Here is a 20,521-nt window from a genome sequence, read left to right as displayed (position 1 = left end):
GCTTTTTGAAATACCTAGATATGATCAGTTTTACATCAGTATGACAATGTAACGTTACCTTATATAAATATATATATCATGCTCTATGCTTGTAGTTTATTTGGAAACTTTAAAACTTTTAGTATATATATATATATATATATATATATATATATATATATATATATATATATGTAGAAGTGAAGAGAAATGCATAATTTTTAAAACTTAATAATCTATTTTTATCTATTATTTTCATTTTTTATTTTAAAAATTGAGCCGGGCGGTAGTGGTGCACGCCTTTAATCCTAGCTCTCAGGAGGCAGAGGCAGGCGGATCTCTGTGAGTTCAAGGCCAGCCTGGTCTACAAGAGCTAGTTCCAGGACAGGAACCAAAAAGCTACAGAGAAACCCTATCTTGAAAAATCAAAAAAAAAAAAAATTGAAAAGAGCAACATGAAAACTTGCCTGAGAGCTAAGGATGACTGTCATTTTAATAGTGAAATGAGTAAGGTATAATGGCTACCCTCTTCCTGTTCACAGTTGATCACATCAGGCAGATGGACATTTTCTACTTACTGAGGGTCCCCTTAGGTCTTTCTCCTAACCTCTTAGGGCAGAACCTATGTCCTTTCACCTTCCCCAAGGTTGGTGTTAGACTAAATATAATTTCAGCTTATATTCCAGAAAAGTAATTCTAGGGAGGAGATCACATGTGCCCATGAAGTTTTGCAAGGCAATTAAGAGGAGCCAGATCCTGACCTCCTTTCTGCCTCATACTTTAGAGGAGAGCCTTAATTTCTCTGCTCTCAGATACGCTCAAATTTTGGAAAATTTTCATCCATGAAATGAGCAAGAATTAGTGAGTCAAATCTGTACAACTTGTCTGTTACACAGAACGCCAAAATTTGGAGGACATGCTCCGAGAATGTGAAGTGGGAAGAACATTTTGTTTTGTAGTTAATTGTGGTGACATCTTTAATGAGGGAAGAAAATGGAGATTAGCGAATGCTACTCAGCTGTTGCAAAAGGGAAAATACTTGGGAATCATTTAAAGGCAAACTGACTTCTAAAAAGTATTGTGTTTCAAAATAGGTATGGTGTTTGAAATTTGACCTGATGATTCTCTGTATTTCCTCCGTGTCTGTCATTATGTCTTCTTTTTCTTTTCTGATTTTGTTAATTTGGATGTTCTCTCTCTGCCTTTTGGATAAAGGTTTATCTATTTTGCTGATTTTCTCTAAGGACAAACTCTTTGTCTCATTGATTCTTTGTATTGCTTTCTTTGTTTCTATTTTGTTGATTTCAGCTCTCAATTTGATTATTCCCTGCCATCTAATTCTCTTAGGTGAGTTTGCTTCTTTTTGTTTTAAAGCCCTGGTATCTGATAAGATACATGGGTTTATTCCAAAATTAGAAAACTTAAAAGAAATGGACAACTTTCTGGATAAATATCGCTTACCAAAATTAAATCAAGACCAGAAAAGAAAATTAAATAGACCTATAGCTGCTAATGAAATAGAAAGTCATGAAAAGTCTTCCAACCACAAAAAGTCCAGAACCAGATGGTTTCAGCTCAGAATTCTACAAGATTTTCAAAGAACTAATACCAATACTCCTCAAATTGTTCTACACAATAGAAACAAAATGGAATATAGACCTAAACAGAGAACTCTCAAGAGAGGAATTTAAAATGGCTGAAAGACACTTGAGGAAATGCTCAAAATCCTTAGCCATAATAAATAACAATCAAAACAACTCCATCTTACACCTATAAAAGTGGCCAAGATCAAACACAATGATGACAATTTATGCTGGAGTGGACGTGGGGTAAAGGGAACACTCCTGAAGTGCTGGTGGGAATGCAAGCTGGTATAGCCCCTTTTGGATAGCAGTATGGCATTTTTTTTTTCCAGAAAATTAGGAAGCAACTTCTTCAAGACCCAGCAATGCCACTATTGGGTATATACTGAAAGGGTGCTCAATTCGTACCACAAGGACATGGGCTCAGCTATGTTCGTAGGAGCATTATTTGTCATAGTCATAACCTGGAAACAACCAAGATACCCCTCTACAGAAGAATGGATAAGGAAAATGTGGTACATTTACACAAGAGAGTACTACACAGCAGAAAAAAATAATGACGTCTTGAAATTTGCAGGCAAATGGAAGGAGCTGGAAACATCATACTGAGTAAGGTAACCCAGACCCAGAAAGACAATTTCATATACACTCACTCCTAAGTTGCTTTTGGATATAAAGCAAAGAAAACCAGCCTACAAACCAAAATCCCAGAGAACCTAGACAATAATGAGTACCCTAAGAAAGGCATATATAGATCTAATCTACATGGGAAGTAGAAAAAGACAAGATCTCCTGAGTAAATCCAGAGCATGGGGACCTTGGGTGAAGGTTAGAGGGGAGGGAAGAGGCAGGAAGGGGAGTAAAGAAAAAATGTATAGCTCAATAAAATCAATTTAAACAATGAAAGTAGGTGTGGTGGCACACGCCTTTAATTCCAACAGTCTACAGTCAAAGGCAGGGGCATCTCTTTGAGTTTAACTTCAGTCTGTTCTACATAGTGAGCTCATGCCCACCAGGGATATCACCGTGAGGGATATGGGTGAGGGCTCCATAGAGAGACCCTTTCTAAAAAGGGGAGGGAGATGAAGGTAAGCAGTCCTAGAAGTCATTGTTTGACCGTCACTCTAAGCCACACAAGTACTAACTTAATAAATCCATGTGGAAATATTGTTTTGATGGAAAGCAATGTATCAAGACCTACACAAAAGAAAGAATTTAGCGTGAGTGACAAATTATATTGAATGAAATTACTATCATACTGGGTACATGTGAGCTAAATATGAACAGAGCCTGTTTTCAAGATGTTGCCTCCACAATACAAAACTGAAGTTTTCTTGATCAATACAGGGCTTCAATATGGGGATTTTTAAAATAATAAATTTAACATTAAGAAAAATGAAAATTAAGGGAAATATTTATGGAAGTGTACATGCTGTTTTGTTTGTTGTTGCTCTTGTTTTTGTCAATTTGACACAAGGGAAATTTGGGAAATGGAATCTTAATTGAGAAAGTACCTCTAACAAGAGTCCTGTAGTAAAGATTTCAGGACATTTTCTTCATATGGGAAGGATCAGTTCACTATGGGTAGTGCACTCCTGGTCAGATAGATATGTTCCTGGGTTGTTAAAAAAAAAAAAGGCAGGTGAAGCCAGTCAGGAGGAGCAGTCGAGTAAATAGCACTGGTCCATGGCTTCTGCCTCAGCTTCTGGTTTGAGTTTCTGCCTGAGCTCCTGCCCTGCCTTTCTTTCATGATAAACTGAAAGTTGAAAAGGGAGGTAAACCCTTTCCTCCACAAACAAGTACTCTAACCTCAGAGACATTCCCCAGTCACTGACGTTTTACTCTCAAGGGCATGCTTGGCTAGGTCATTTCTAGCTTGTACTTCTTGTTTGTGTAAAAAAACACCAGGAAAGGGAGCTCCAAAGTAGCTGTCGGGAAAGTGTTCCTCAAAGCTTGAATGCGTATTAAAGTCTTCAGGACATACGATAAAGACTGCTGACCCTGTAACCTGTCGGGATTGAAAAGGCAATTTCAGTGTGAGAGTGCTGGCAGAAGCCTGCTGGTCTACCACTATCATCCAACTAAGAGCGATCATCAGTCTCTGTAGAGATAAGCCATTATGGTTCTGCTGACTTGTGTGTGTGTGTGTGTGTGTGTGTGTGTGTGTGTGTGTGTGTGTGTGTGCATGTCTTAACAAATTAAACTTGTAGGGCATGAAGAAATCACAGACTTCCGGCTACTTCTTCATGCTAAAAATTACATGAATTGCCTTCCCCTCAAAACAGGTACTTGGTGTTCTTCCTAAACCCACCAGACAGATACCTTTTGGGCAGGGAAGGTACAGGAAGCTCACTGTAGCAAGCAATGTGCACGATGCTGGGTCTTGTGCAAGAAATGTGGGAAAGACAGAACATTTAAGCTGAAGAACAAATTGTTGATTTCCATAATTGCCTTTCAGAATCTGGTCTCTGTGCCCACCTCCTACCACACACACACACACACACGCACAGACACACAAACACACTCACACACACCCTGCAGGCGGGGCTTTCTTGTCAATGAGGGAGCTGTAACAATAAGTAAACAAATAAATGCAAATAATATAATATCCCAATGAAGATAACAAAAATACAATTTAGCAAAAGGCTGCCTTCCATTTTTAAGCATAAAAATCTTAAGAATGTTTAAATACAAACTCACAGAGCAAAGAAAATAACAAAAGAAGCAGCAACCTAGGGTACAAAATACCCATCTTCAAGATGCATAGGTAAACATAGTCTCCTGATTTCTTTGAGTTGCATAATTTTAACAATGATAATTAATGTCAGATTGAGGATAAGAAAAAAAACCTAAAAATCCAAAAGATAAAACACTAAAACTTCTAACTACAAAAAGTTTATCTTCTTATTGATATTAACTGCCAAACACAGCATAGAAGATTTTTCAAAAATCAAGGTGTATTGTTAATAATTTCGTGATTAACAGAAGATGGGAAAAGTAAATTTTAAAAATGAAAAGGATGACCATATTCATTCTTGTCACCATTTTAAAATGGGAGAAAATGACAGGAGCTAGACACTGGTCACGAAGCTTAGAACAGACACCAAAAATGCTACAAGTCTCTGTTTCTGCATCCATTACTTGGCTGGAATCTGCAATCCATGGTTCATTTCTGGCAAAAAGCCAGGATTTCCAAAGAGAGCTCCCTTTCTTGCTTTAGCTTCCTCTTCATTTTTCTCTGTTTAACCCTTCCCCTGCCAGAACACTATGCGAAAATGCTTCTTAAATTGGCCCAAGTGAACTCACAAACTTTCTCCACATGTCATCCCATTGTGGCCATGTCCCTCTTAAATAGCAGTTGACCAATAGCATCCCGGACACCAGTCCTCTGCATCCTATTGTGCCAAACAGGAGGCTCTTCTAATTGGGGCTTAAATTCTTTCCCCAAACTCACCCTTGCCTTTCAGGTCCCATAAAATTCATTCTTGAATTTGTGATACAAAAACCCAGAAAGCACTGGTTTGATAGTCCGGTGACTGGTGGGCTTTGAATTGTCCAGCATCTTATTTCTCAAGTTTTGCACATTGGAGAGGGGGCAGCCTCCATTGCTCTCGAGAACCTGCCACTTTTTTTTCAGTCACATGGAGAGGTGAAGTTTATGTAAATCTCTGACAACCACACTAGGGAAAAGCTATTAAAATAAGTTTTCTTCAATATTTAGAGAAACTATGTGATCATTAATATAGTAATAGAATTATTTATTCTGAATGAACTCAATTTTTTACAGATACAATTTTTGAGTAAGAATGCATCATGAAAATACCACAAGTAGAATGCTCTCACATCTCACAATATTTTGAAAAATATCCCCATGATATTTTTGTCACACATGCAAGATGATGGCAAATTTAGATGAAGGGATAGTTGGATCAATAATATATTGACATAATTTAAATTATTAGATTAAATTTTTCACAGAAGTGCATAATTGAGTGTTTATAAAACAATTCTTAAATGTGTTTCTATGATTTGGTTAAGGCCTTAAGATATGTTTAATGTATTATTTAATTTCCAGCTGTGACCAAATTTTAGACATTCTGACGTGATACTGTTATATAAAAGGCTCACATTTGAACTGCTTAATAAGCTCAAAACTGTTCATATAAATATGTCCTGATATTTTATGTAAGTTTATGATGTTCGTACTAAGTTGCATTAACAGCTGTACATGCAGGCAGCCTGTGGGCTGCTGGTTGAACCCTTGATGTACTAAGTCATGGGTTCAATCTGAAGAGATAAAAGGAGGTTAAGTTGATAAGGGAGCATGGTGTAAAGTAGAAAGGATAACACTCGGGACAGCCCATGAAATAAATGGAAAAGGGAGAATCAGACTTTCAACATAAAATAAAATACCTTGGAAATACTAACACTGCAAGTACTCAGATACCCAAAGGGACAATCTAGTTTCCTTTTTTTTGAATCTCTCTCTCTCTCTCTCTCTCTCTCTCTCTCTCTCTCTCTCTCTCTCTCTCTCTCTCTCTCTGTAGCTATCTGCCTAAACTTCACTTATAGACCAGGCTGATCTGAAACTAACTGAAATCCACCTTGCCTCTGCCTCCCAAGTGAAAGAATTATGTCAGTCAATCTACTTGATTTAATAAGGTTTATATATTTATTATCATTGTTGTTGGTATCTTCAGTGTCTTACACAGTCCATGCAGACATAAAACTTGATATTTATTTGAGGATGCCTTTAAATGTTAATCCTCTTGCCTCCACCAAACAAGTGCTGGGTTTTCAGGCATGCTGCATACACCACGTACAGTTTTATGTGGTGCTATGGATGAAACCAGATGTTTTGTGCACATATATTAGGCACTTTAAGAATATCATCAGGTCTTTGTTTATTTTGATTCATTAGTTTTCTTTGATTTTGGAGACTTGATCTCACTATAATTCAAACTGGCACTGACTCATAATTTTCCTGTCTCCTCTATTAAAATGTTGCAATTCTAGGTGTATACTAGCACACTTAGTTTGTGCTTAGGTATTTTAATTAATGAAGAACTCAACATTCCAGATATGGATAAAGCTTCTATCAATAAATTCTAGAATACTGATAAGAAACAGTTCATGGAAACAGTCGCATTAACATTAGAAGCCCTCTTCAATGAAAAAATTTAAATCTCTGATGGAAGAGACTGTGGAAGATGCTAGAAAATGGAAAGGTCACACATCCTCATGGATTGGAAGAAGTAATATGGTATGGAGAAAACTGAACATCTATATGTAAAATAATACAATTAGACCTATCGTTATTGCCATGAACAAAAGTTAATAAAATGTATCAAAGACTTCAGCAGGAAACCCGAAATTATGAAAGTGTTATGGAAAGCATAGGGAATAACCTACATAGTACAGGTATAGAAAGGATTTTTTAAATGGGACTCTATTTACTTAGGGAATAAGACCAACAATTAACAAATGGGAACTCATAAAACTTGAGTGCTTCTGTACATCTAAGGAAACGTGTGAAGGTTAATCCTAATAGGCGACAATCTTTGTCACCTCTGTATCCAATAGAAAATTAATACCCAGAATATATGGAGAACTCAATAAATCAAAAATTGAGAAATAAATTGGGTATAATTAAAAGTATTGAAAACAGATCTAATATAGAATTATCAAGATGAAACATACAAATAGCTTAGAAAAATATTTTAAATGTCCCAGATCCTTAGAAATCATAGAAATGCAAATAGTCTACTTTTGTCTCACTTCAGTCAGAAAGGCCAAAATTGAGAAAAGAACTGACAAGAAACACTGCTGAGGGTGTAGGAAAATGATACCCCCATTCTCTATAGGTAAGACTTCAAACTTTTCCAGTGAGAATGAAAATTCCTCTCCATTGTCCATAGATTCTAATTTTTATCAGAAGCAAATATAATCATATGTGTTTGCACACTTTAAATCTGAATTTAATATTATTTTCCACAAAAAACCACTAGTTATTAAACATGCCAGTGGTAGATCTTAAGACTTAAGTGAAAATACAAGAATGAAGTCTTCTGCAAAGGCTGACACCTTTGGGAATTTCCTCTGTTCCAAGACCAAATGTAAAGCAGTCTAGATCTGTTGAAATATGGAAACAGGAGCTATATAGTCTACATGCATGGGTAATACCATTTGGATGTTGTTTCCTTTTTCTTATTAGTCTTTGTCATTTTGAATTTAGTGAAAGGCCATGTTATGCCACAGAAATATAATTTCTCCTACAAAGGGAGGTTGTTTCTCCCAAAGCTTCTTGTTCAGCTTCTTATATACAACTCTTGATGTAAAAGCAGAAAGAGTGGGCTGTTCTCAAGAGCACAGCCCCTGAGAGGCTACCTATGCTCTGATAGATGACTATACACCCATGCACATTTGGATCCAGTAAGTGCACTCAGTGTATTTTAAAAAATAACATATGCAGGTGGGAAAGAAAGGTGCAGAGAGATCAGGGAAGGACTGCAGGAGAAGTAATGAGTGATATATTTGATTCAAACATGATTGTCAAAACACACGATCAGAATACAATAAATTCTCAAATAACAGCAATTAACAAACTGAATGTATTTCATGCTTTATATATTCATATTTTCTTTTATGAGGGATATGGAATATCAACTAGGCAAAGAGTAGGAAGATCAATACAAAAGGATCTGAAGGGAGGTTGGACAAACAACGCAAAAGTTGTTTAATAAAACCTCAAGATGTCTTATTATGTTAAATCAATTAAAATCATACAAAATAAATATGTATATGCACATATAAATTCATATACATATGACTATGGATTTGGATTTCCATCAGACATTGAAGGGGTTGGATTGACAAATAGGTAAGTAGCTGACAATCTACTAGGAACATGTTCTATACCTGGTCGTCTAATACAAAATGACATGGCAATAGGATGTTAATACAACAGAAGGAAGCTTCTGAGAGATTATTGTATGTTCACAAAATCTATTAGAGTGTTGTTACTTACATACATGCCATTTTTAAACAAAATTGTTATGAATTTAAAACTAAACATTTAAATGAAGGCAACAAACTTGAGATTCATAATTTTATAGCAAATTTACTGTCTTAATTGTGTTGTGAATGAATCTTTGGTTTATTGCATTGATAAAGCAGATATACTACATATTACTTATTTCTGCATCTCTCTCCCTGATTTTACCATTTAGAAAGTGAGATTGCTTCTTGTAGCAGGGAATGTTAAAATAGTAGCACATCATTGTTTAAAGCCTATAATAGGGATGTGTGTCCTTAATCAAGATGTGCATGAGAATATGACTTTGCCTGTATCTTCTTAGCTACTCATGCCTCATACCCAAATCGATGCAATTCCAGAATGACTAGTTTTAATTTAAAATGCGCCTGTATTCATAAGATAGCCTAATATGTACTGACTTCATGGTCTCAAGTGTGTGGCCAAAGGGTCTGTCTCTGTTCTTCTATGTGTGAAGTATGGGTAACATTGGGGTTCCTACAGATTGGCATGAAGACTCATTGAGAAACTATGCATCTAATAGTCCTTGCAGTCTCTGCACTATTCACCGCTGGGAAGGGAATTTACACAGATCTACATGTACAAAAGAAAATAATTGCATGTGCAACTTTGTCAACAACAAATCCTTTGTCAAAAAGAAATCTTTTTGAAAATTGGAAATCTAGTGATATGTGACTGAGAAGGATACCATCAACACAGTTTTTTTTTGCAGTCAGAATTCTATGAATTCACAGAAATTCACAATTGTTATTTACTACTTAATCTCAGTTTCGATGATTTACTACTCCCAGAATGTGTCATCCACATTCTAACAAGAAACATACTCTGGTTGTTTGCTGCAAATGTCAATCAAAACACAATTTTGTTTTGCAAGTTAAATCCTAATAGTTCCAAGATTAACAAAAGAGTGTCTGCTTGGCCTTCTAATAGCTACGTCCTAACACAATCTGCAATGTCTGGATCCATGTGTTTCAACTGAGGGTATTGTATCTATTCTGAATGAGATCTATTAACTGAGGCTATTGTAACTACCTATTCTGAATGAGAGCTATTCTGAAGCAGGCATTGAAAGTCATGTTCAAAGCACTGCAATGAATAATGCATTTGCCTCCTTGAATCTTATTCATATAAAAATAGCTGTAAGGAAATATAGCACCAGTAAGCTGTATCTGCCACATCTCTACTAAAGCACAACTATTCTCAACTTACCACAGGATGCCGCTTCATCTGTCTGATCCCCACAGTCATCCTCTCGGTCACACAGCCATGCTCTGGGAATGCAGCGCCCATTTCCACAAGAGAACTGGTCAGCCTGGCAGGTTCTGGCTGTAAAGATCAGGTTATACACAAAGAATAAATTCACAGAATTTTTGAGGAATGGAACCTGCAATATATGTTTAAAATATATGTGTTATTGTTTATGTTTTACATTTTTAGGTTTTGATGTTTTAATGTAATTACATTTCCCCCTTTCCCATTCCTCCTGCCAAACTCTCCCACATATTCCCTTCCATAATCTTTCAAAGGCATGGCTTCTTTTCTCAGGATGCATTTTTTGTGTTTGTTGGTTGTTTTGTTTGTTTGTTTTTCAAGACTGAGTTCTCAGTGTAACAGCCCTTGCTGGACCTACTGGACCTAGCTCTTGTAGACTGGGGGGCTTCTAACTCACAGAAATCCGTGTGCCTCTGCCTCCTGAGTGCTGGAATTAAAGGCATGTACAACCACAGCCCAGCTTCCTTTCTCTCTCTCTCTCTCTCTCTCTCTCTCTCTCTCTCTCTCTCTCTCTCTCTCTCTCTTTCTCTCTCTCTCTCTCTCTCTCTCTCTCTTTCTTCCTTTCTATCTTTTTCAGGATACAACATTTTTTTAGTGAATTTTTAGATGAAGCTTTGTAAAACTAGCTTCCTCTCTACTCTGAAGATAGGTACACTTTGCCTTTCAGTGAAACTGGCTGCTAAAATAATGAACCTTCTTGAAAATTTTCACAAATGAAGATAGCTCATTATTCTAAGAACTTTCCAATCATGTGCTTTTAAAATGTTATTGAATTCATTTTCATCCAACTCCCTTATAGAAAGGAATTATGCTAACTCCCCATGAGAAGCCTTACTCTTTCTGAGAGGTGGATGGAGGTGGGGTGGTGGGAAGGTTGGGGGACTGGGAGGAGCACAGGGTGCTGGACTTGGGATTGCTATATAAAATGAGAAAGTATTGTTTTAAAAGAAATAAATGTAAAAAAATTCTAACATATGTTGGTAAACAAGAAAAAAAATATTTTCCCCTGTAATGCCAAGAGAAGCTTGTAGGCATACAGGGTCCCTAGGTTCTAATCCAGGTTCATAATTGTCTTTTTTTGTCTAACATTTGCCTTGTATTTACCTCTTCATTTCTAAGTGAACTTTCCATGTGAAGTGGGAATACAGAAATATTGTCTAAGACATGTAGCTAGCGTAAGACTTTACACGGACGCCTTGTGCAGCTGTATAAATTGATACATAGCTTCTTTGATAACTGTACTCAGAGTTGTAATGGGCAGGAATACGCAAAACTGCTCACTGTGGTGAAAAGACACAAGCTGAAGTAACAGAGTCCTCCTAGGAGTGCTTTATCCTTTCTTATTGGCCAGGTCAGAGTTCTAGAGCACAAAAGTGATTCACTTTTCTGCTCTTCCCCAGACCCTACGCCTTTCGGTACTGTACACAAATTACTTTTAATGTTTCATTTTCATTTGTTTCTTTTTCCTTCAAAACAGAAATTTGTCTTGAGTGGGATTGTCTCAATCACCATGCCTTTCTATCTGAGAATGGGAGAAAAAGATCTATATTGATGATTCTTCCAGACAGTAAGAGACTGCATAAAATCTGAATTTCCACACAAGAAACAGAGAACCGTTTAATGACAGATTTCTTCTTCCATATGTATTAGAAAATAAAATGTGTTTTTATTTGGTTTTTTAAGAATACCTTGAATGCTAAACTACATTAAAGTAATTTAAAATAGTCTTCTTATAAAGGTATACAAACACATATGCCCATGGCTGTGTGATCAGAATTAGTGAATATTGTGCAGATTACTTAAAAATAAAATTTAAAATTTACTTATTAGTTTGACACCATGGGCTGGAGTTATAGTACCTACAATTAGAGTAATTAAGGATGTTATTGCAATGTACATTTTGCTATGCACATGAGGATTTAAGTATCAAAATATTTAGATAATACCTGTTTGCATTTTAAAAACTGATTATTTGTAGTAAATTAATACATTTTATTTTTTCTAACAAATGTCTGAAGTTCTGAAGTTTTCAATTTAAATAACATTAAATATTTCTAATTACCATTGTTATTGCCTTATATTACTAGCCTTCTATTTTTATAATACTAACATGCAAAATAAATTCAATGAAGGTCTTAGTTGATTTTATAAAACTGTGTGTTTTTTTTAAGGAACAGAAAACAATGCAAGAGCATATGCCCAAGGTGTGGGCTTTGGTTTAATTGATGAAAAAGGCTAGGATGTGAAGGAGATGGATAATTTCCCCTTACAGATCTCTATTCTATTTCAGTTGTTGCAACCAAGTGTCTTCCCCTTCTGTTTTAATAGAAATTTCACAAGGACTCCTCCTTTTCATTGTCCTTTCCTTTCATTCTCCCTATCTTCTCCCCTTTCCCATTTTCTTAATGTATTTAGTTTTTTTCCTTTTTTCCTCTCCTGTTCTTTCCTTTTTGCTTTTCCCTTCTCCCTTCCTTCTCTTTCTATTGTATTTCACTCTCTAATGATTTTAAATGAAAACATCATTAGGTGATTTATCTCCATTTAATTCCAACTTTGCCATAATCATAACCTATTAAGTTTATGAAAACCACTGTCTTTAATTTCATGGTCTTGTTACTACAGTCTCTCCTATCAGCCTCTCCCTAGGGTCTTGCAAAACTTTGGTAGCTCTTATTAGAAAGAATATTTATTTATTTGTTTATTTATTAAAATTTTCCACCTCCTCCCCACCTCCTATTTCCCTTACCTCTCCCCCTCCCTCTCCAGTACTAAGAGCAGTCAGGGTTCCAGGCCCCATGGGAATTCCAAGGTCCTCCCCCCTCCATCCAGGTCTAGGAAGGTGAGCATCCAAACAAACCAGGCTCCCACAAAGCCAGTACATGAAGTAGAATCAAAGCCCAGTGCCATTGTCCTTAGCTTCTCAGTCAGCCCTCATTTGCAGCCACCTTCAGAGAGACCGGTTTGATCAGATGCTCCATCAGTCCCAGTCCAACTGGCCTTGGTGAGCTCCCATTAGATCAGTCCCACCATCTCAGTGGGTGGACCCACCCCTCGCAGTCTTGACTTCCTTGCTCATGTTCTCCCTCCTTCTGCTCTTCATTTGGACCTTGAAAGCTAAGTTCAGTGCTCCAATGTGGGTCTCTGTCTCAGGCTAATTCAAATAGTGGGTTAATGACCATTGTAATGGCAGGGGCATGTGTGTGTGTGGCCCTCACTATTGCTGTGAAGCTGAAGGACCTGCTGTAGTCATTGACTTGAGAATTTTCTACATAGTTATTGAAAGATTAAGACTAGGAAAGGCTTGAATTCACTATCCCTTCTGATCTGGGGGAAAGTATTTCGTTTTCCTTCCAGGGAAATTTAACTAATTTCAGAGGAGAAAGATATTTTTTTCCTTAAGCCTTTGAGTTGAGGCTTCGAGACATAATCAAATTGACAGCGTTAGCACTTCAGATCAATGGACTCAAACAGAGACAACAGTGTTTTCCTTCTCAGTCCTCCTTCGCACCATGTGTTATTAGCTTGAAGGTGATGTCACACAGTGACCCCAAACAACTTTAATTTCATGGCAAATAGTGCCCTAAAGAGGAACTTATCAGTGTCTTCTGCAGAATTATTTATCTAGCACTTGAATCAGAGTTTTCCCCCATAGTATAAGGGTTTCCTGCTAATCACTGCTATCATGTATCTCAATAAAACCCAAAAGCGTGAGCTCTGGATGAGGCGGAGACTGTTCAAACTAAACAGTCAGGAACATCACCTTTGTCACTTCTGTTTAGAATTCTGTTTAGACAACATGTACCATCTCATCGCTGTAAATTGTAGTACTTAGGAAGAGGAAGCTGGAAGATGATGACTTCAAGGTTATTTAGCCTGGGTTACATTTTAAAACTTCAACTTAAAAAACCAAGGGCTGCACATGTACCTCAATGGTACAGCATTTGGATACCATGTGCTGGCCCCTGGATCTTATTTTTAGCACTATAAAAGATGAGGAGACAGAAGCGTTTATAGTTTATCTTGTAAAATGTCTGGTTTTAATATATTGGTTATTTTAATGTAATTATACCTGCTTAGTGTGCATTTGATCAAATTTGTTGGATGATGTGAGCAAAAGAATATTGTCCAATGCAATTAATGTTCAATGATGGGAGAAAATGTTGACTTGGGACTGCCTAGGTGAAAGTGTAAGAATTATTAGCATTACTTACAGGAAAGTGAATTTCAAATGTAATCACCAGTCATTCCTCTTGACCTCTGAAATTCTCTGAGAATTAGACAGAAAAGAATCTGTATTTTTGAGAGACTAAAGCTTCTCTGTGTGGCTGGGTCTGCTCCTTTGTGACCTGTGCATGCGCTACTGCTCTTTTGGGTGCCTTCTCTAACCAGCTCATAGGGTTTAGACCATTGCTACTCCAGTCCTGTAAGCTACCAGTTGGCAATTTGCTCCTGGTGAAATGTTGCTATCACAAAGAGGTCAACCAAATATATACTTGTCTCTGTTGTACAGCTACATCCAGTTTATTTCTATATATTTGCTATAGTATTTTGCTTTGTATTTTTAAAAACCTGTATTATAGCCTCATTTTATGGACCATGAAGTCTCTCCCACACACTGACTTCCCCCTGACAGGCCTGACTCCTTAGTTTCTTTTTATGTCCAGGAATATTTTAAAGACTACATGGGAATTTATGAGTGATACATAGAACTGTGTTTCAGTTTAGCTTTCTTGTAAATAATGTGTATATTTTTCTTTATGTACGAGATATTTTGAAAATTGATTCTTTTTCACACTTGAGTATGAGCTTTGTTTTTCTAACTACGCATGGCAAATATACAAATCTATCAATTATCTTACTCATTGAAAGTTGAGTTGGTTTGGAGGCTTTTTATTCATAGATCTCAGGTGAATAACTTTTTCCCCAGGTTTTTCTATACATAGCTTTAAACTACAATGGGAAAATAGATATTCCCGAGATAAACACGCATACATTTTGGGACTTACTGAATTTAACATTTTCTGTACTGACTGCTTTTGTGTGTCCTTGATACTAGACAGAGTCAGTAGAGAATACGGAGCCTTAGCTGAAGAAAGGCATCCATGAGATGCAGCTGTACAGCATTTTCTTAATTACTGATCAATCAGAAAGGGTCCAGTCAAAGGCAGGTGATGCCAACCTTGGGTCCTAGGTTCTATGAGAAAGCAGGTTGAGCAAGCCAGGAGAAGCAAGCCAGTAAACAGCTCCCCTCCATGGCCTCAGCATCAGCTCCTGCCTCCAGGTTCCATCCCTGCTTGAGATCTGGTTCTGATCTCTCCTATGAGAGGCTATGATCTGGAAGTATAAGCCAAATAAGCCCTTTCTTCCTCAGCTTGCTTTTTGGTCATGGTCTTTCGTAGCAGCTATAGAAACCCTCGCTAAGATACTTTCCTAATGTAAAACATCAATTTATGCAACCAATAAGAATATGTGACAGCTCTTTCTCCCCATAATTTTGCCAAAACTTGTTTTTAATCAGATTATTTACATTCCTTTGAAAATGGATTTTATTATTACGTAGAGATTTTTCTTATATTTCAATGGTTTAACATTACTTCCTTCAGGAATTCTTCCCAATACTTTGCTCTTCTTATAATCCTGACTTTTAGTTGCTGTGAGGAAACACCAAGACCAAAAATCACTTGAGAAGGATCTTTATTTTATCTTACAGCTCTCTGCTCATACTCCATCATTGAGGGGGAAAAAAAAAAGGAAAGAACTCAAGACAGAAACCTGGAAGAAATAACTGAAGCAGAGGCCGTGCTCGATGAAGAACACTGCTTACATTGCTTTCCATGTCTTATTTAGCTTCATTTCTTTAACACCCAGGATCATATGCCCAGGGTTGGCATCACCCATGGTGAGATGGTCCCTGTCACATCAGTCATCTCCCAAGAGCCTGTAAAACAGGCAAATCTAGGGTAGGCATTTTATTAACTGAGGGTCTTGCTTCCAATATGGCATATGTCCAGTCAACATAAAACTAGACAGCATAAGCGCAGTGTGGCTCAACTTGACATGATGCATACCAACAGTGTGCATGACAGTGGATGGCTGATATATGTTCTTACGTGTCTTGTTCTTTGTCTATAAATATAAGTACTATGTACTTTTGATCATTCAGTCATCAGTGTCGTGACACATATTTACTGGTTGTGGGAAAATCCTAAAGGAACAAAATAGGAAACAGGTTTCTGGTGGGAGAAGATTCACATAGGTATATAAGCAGCCCCTATGTAAAGAGATGAGGAAGAAGACATCATGAAAAAGTATCCCTGTTTGGAGTCTTTTCACCTCAGGTACATCTTCACATATACACTTAGATTTCAGGTTCTACAGAGGGCTTAGAGGAATTGGTCACTTTGTCCAGGTGTGCTAAGCCACCTGAGTTGTATATTTCTTTGGTGGAAATGAAATGGAAGTACGTCATAGCTTAACCCCACTTCTCAAACTTCATGATGGTAAGGGAGATGTTCACTTTTCTCTTCGCTCTTCTCATTTCCACTTCAGCGCATACCCTGCAGTGACACCAGCTGCCATGGGTAAACTGACTTGCGTGTACTGACCTGGCAGTGAGGAACTCAACTTAAAGTGGCATTCAATATACTGTGTTTTATTTTTTTCATGCACTATAGGTATCCAGAACCACAGAAATCACACTAATCAGAACTGATTGCTTTGTTGACTCTTACATAGAAGTATTTCCATTTTTACTACTACTGATAGCTCATCACATGGAAATGTTTTTTTTATAAATCACATGGAAACAAGCAAAACTTGTAATTAGTATAAAAAAGGCAGGTACTCTACTATAAAAATGAGTGTCTTCCTATTTTAAGGCAAAAACATCTCTGTTTATGTTCAGTATGTAATGAAGCAAAATCTTTTAATTAAACCGTAATCTTAAAAGATCAGTATGCGCATCGGTGTGCAGAAATGCTTCATTGTAAATTAGAGTCATATACAGTGTGAACTTCTTAAAGTCAAGTTGGCTGCACATAAATTTCAAGATAATCTGGTGTGTAGTGTAGTTTAGTCCAAGAAGTAAGGGCCTTTCAGGCAGAGCTCACAAAGATGCAGAAGCTCCATTTCATCTGAAAAATGAAAGCTCTTGAAAGTGGGCATCATGGTGTTAAGATTTCTTTTTGTTTGAGGAAGTCTTGGAAACACTCACACAATTTAATAATTCACTTCCTCCAAAGATTAGAGGTTTTAGTCAAGGCTGAAGAGAATTACTCATCCGCAGAGGGTGAGCAAGTGCTTCACCAATGGAAAAGTCTGTTCATATGATGTCTTAAGTCATGGTAGGAAATGGTTTCTTTTTGCTTTTATAGTTACTGTTTTATGCTTAGCAAGAAGTTCTTTTCTTACAATTGTAACAAATTCAGTGTCTAATAGAGCTCAAAAAAATGTACTCAAAAGATAGGGCAGAGAGGGAGAAGCCTTTGCACAAGAAAGTCAATGCCAAAAACGAGGTTAGGAAAAAATCTTTAGGTCAATGAGCCTACATTGTTACAAGTTTGTATTTATTTAGGAAGGTTTATAATGGCTAAAGGAGAAACAGGTGTTGTGTAACTCGTATGCTGTAACACTTCAGCATCCTTCAAGAATCAGTTTTCACCAATTATAGCAATATGTATCACCACACACTCGCTTTTCTTCATCATTTACAGTGCACTGGGCTGCTGTTAGCCAGTGTCATTTTTCAACATTTACCTAGTAATCATGACCTTTCTGGCACGCTTTTGCAAGCTGTACCACCAGCTGTATATTTCTATTCAATAAGAGGCCGGCTAGGGAATCAATGATTTATTACAAAGGCATGGATTATATGGAAATATAAATATTCTTAGTCGTAATGGGACTTCATTCAGGGGAAAAAAATTCTGCCTCCTATAAATAATGTTCCATGAACAGAAAACTATTCACAAAGGTGTTCTGTAGTAGAAAAAAATAAAAATTAAGTATTTCTCAGGATAAAATAAATAGTTCTCCTTGGGAGGTGGCCAGGATCACAGCATGCTAACGAAAAGGATTTGAAGCCTAGGAAGGTTTAGCATGGACAAGTCTTGAAGGAGATGCTGATCAACAGGACAGCCAGCATGAAGAGATGAAGTGCCAGATTAATTTGGAAAGCAGGATTGTGGTCAAGGATTAGTAAAACACCATTTGTAATCTGGCCTTTGTGGCACCAAACACTAAATTTCTTGACCATGTCAATAATCAGACTGTCAATGCCAACAAAGTTCAGCTACTGTATCCACTTGCCCTGTGTGTTACAGAAGTGATGGGATAAGTTATCACATATCTGTGCAGACCTTTACCTGCGCAGGTTTGGTTGGACTCATCTTCGTTGCTCCCACAGTCATTTGCTCCGTCACAAAGCCATCTCTTGGGGATACAACGATTATTCTGGCATTTAAACTGATCATCGGGACAGCTATGATTGACTGGAAAGTGAGGAAAGAAAGTTCAAGTTATGAATATTTCAATCATGGTTGCAAAGAAATTTCAGTAATTGTAATATTATGCTACAATAAATGCCTCTGAATCTGTCATTAATTGTCTCAATTATTATAGGAAACATTGATATTTTAGACTTTGCTCAAAATTTATCTTGATAGATGGGATAAATAAAATAAATATGAAAGCAAAGGAAATAAATCCATTCTCCAGCTTCTACTCAAGCCAACTTCATTCCTTAGTTTGCTTCTTCATCGGTTACCAGAACTTGTCACTCAGCTAAAGAATGCTTATATATTCGACATCAACCTCGAGGTTGAATGTTAAACAGGGAAATTATATCTCAAAATAATTACTCATGCATATTCATATACTGTTTTCATATATACATACATATATATCACATTCATTCAGATACCTAAAATATTAAATAATTGTGCATGTTTTAATTTAGCCAGTCTATTTTGGGAATCTTAAAAGAAATGACAGAAATAAAAATGGATTATTTGTGGTATAAAGTTGATACTAAAAATAAGATTCTTTGTAATTTTAATAGCACAGTGTCATCCTGTTCTTTCCAAATATGAACGAATTAAAAAGGAGCAATATTAAAAATAGGAAGCAACTTCAATAAATAACGTGATACACAGCTGAGCCTTAACCCTCCAATATCTAATCACAGTGGGGAGGCATTTGATATTAACCTTCTAAATGTATTTTTGGGGTTCTTAATATGTGATCTTCCATATTTGTTTCACAGTTTCAATGTTATTTTATTCTTTTATTTAATGCAGTAGTTATACATTTTTTAAGATGAAAATATATTCTGTAATAGTTTTATTTATAAACAGAAAGTTACCATTTTCTCATTTTGCTTCGTATCAAATGGACTTACTTATAATATGTACCCACAAAACACACGTTCTTTAAGTATTTGTAATGATAGAGTGATTGACATACTTTATGGAAGGTTTTCACTTGAGGGATGTAAAATTTATTTTAAAAAATTGAAAACCTACACACATAGTTGAGTGGTCAAAGAGATGGGGAGGACCTGGGAAGAGGTGACAGACTGAAGGTTTATTATTAGAAGGTATTAAATAAATTTGTGAAGATATTTTCAGTACTTGTGCATGCTCAAAATGTTCTAGGTGTTTTAGGAACTTGTCCATGAAAAAAATAAGTCAAACACATATCAGAGGTCAACATATTAAAGGAGCAAGATTACGCACTGCATGCTGTAGTGAAGCTTCTGAAGGACTTTTGTGCTCAATTCTATAACCCTGGACTAGCAAGGAAGAAGCAGGGGGATTGAAAGCTTTAGTTTCACCTAATCCACTCAGTGAATTCAAGACTCTAATCTATTTCCATTAGCAAAGGAAATGCAAATCAACCACAGTTGTTCTAGTTAGCAGTGAGTTACTGAAATATAGGCAGCAAAAGGATCAAAGAAATTCTATGTAAGAGATTTTGGGATTTATGTCTAGAATAATCCTCTACATTGGGTTATGATTATATTGATTTATTGACCGCAAAACAACTGAAAAGAAATGTTATTCAGCATGACTGCAATGCTCAAAAAGGATGCTCTTCAAGCAGGTAGCTAAAGACGCTTGCTCTACACTTATAGGTTTATACAGTTATACATTCTTCCAGGGCCAAAATCTATTTTTGGAGTTGAGCCTTCAGACATGCTACAGCCAACCATATCTCCCAAAGAGGATATTAATCTTTTATTAGGTGAATCAGATGAAGAAACATATGGTGGCACTATAGATTGAAAGCTACAGTAATATAGGACTTACAGAAGATGGATGCTTATCTCTAAAAGGCTGTACTGCAGTTTATTGGTGGTTACAAATAATTCCATAAGAAGGCAGTGGGAAACTATATTAAATTTCATAAACTGCTGTCAGTTCAGTGTCACAGACAAGGAAAGCAAGAAACGTTTTTTTTTCCTCTGTAGGGCAACATATAATTTGACTCCATAAAAACAAAGTTATACTCTTGAGTCTATAACTTGGCGCACTTGCCCTGTTGACTAACAGGTCCTGCAACAGTTTTAATAAAAAGGACATGATCCCATAAGAACTACTCTTGGAGCAATGGGGAAAATGAACTTACTTAAGGG

The 20,521-nt window shown here is 36.6% G+C and overlaps 1 protein-coding gene across 1 annotated transcript in view; it reads right to left on the bottom strand.

The window, feature by feature from the left end:
* The window catches only part of Lrp1b (LDL receptor related protein 1B), a 1,720,116-nt gene that overhangs the window by 638,790 nt on the left and 1,060,805 nt on the right, over positions 1–20,521 (bottom strand). Inside the window, exons 17-18 of the mRNA XM_075985306.1 lie at positions 18,252–18,377; positions 9,826–9,942 (exon numbers count right to left, since the gene is read on the bottom strand). Of these exons, the coding sequence (XP_075841421.1) occupies positions 9,826–9,942; positions 18,252–18,377 (243 nt within the window). The remainder of the gene's footprint in view (positions 1–9,825; positions 9,943–18,251; positions 18,378–20,521) is intronic.

This window comes from Microtus pennsylvanicus, chromosome 9, assembly GCF_037038515.1.
Source record: "Microtus pennsylvanicus isolate mMicPen1 chromosome 9, mMicPen1.hap1, whole genome shotgun sequence".
Taxonomy (NCBI): domain Eukaryota; kingdom Metazoa; phylum Chordata; class Mammalia; order Rodentia; family Cricetidae; genus Microtus; species Microtus pennsylvanicus.
Note: the sequence above shows the minus strand (reverse complement) of the source record. Positions and strands in the feature narration are given on the sequence as shown.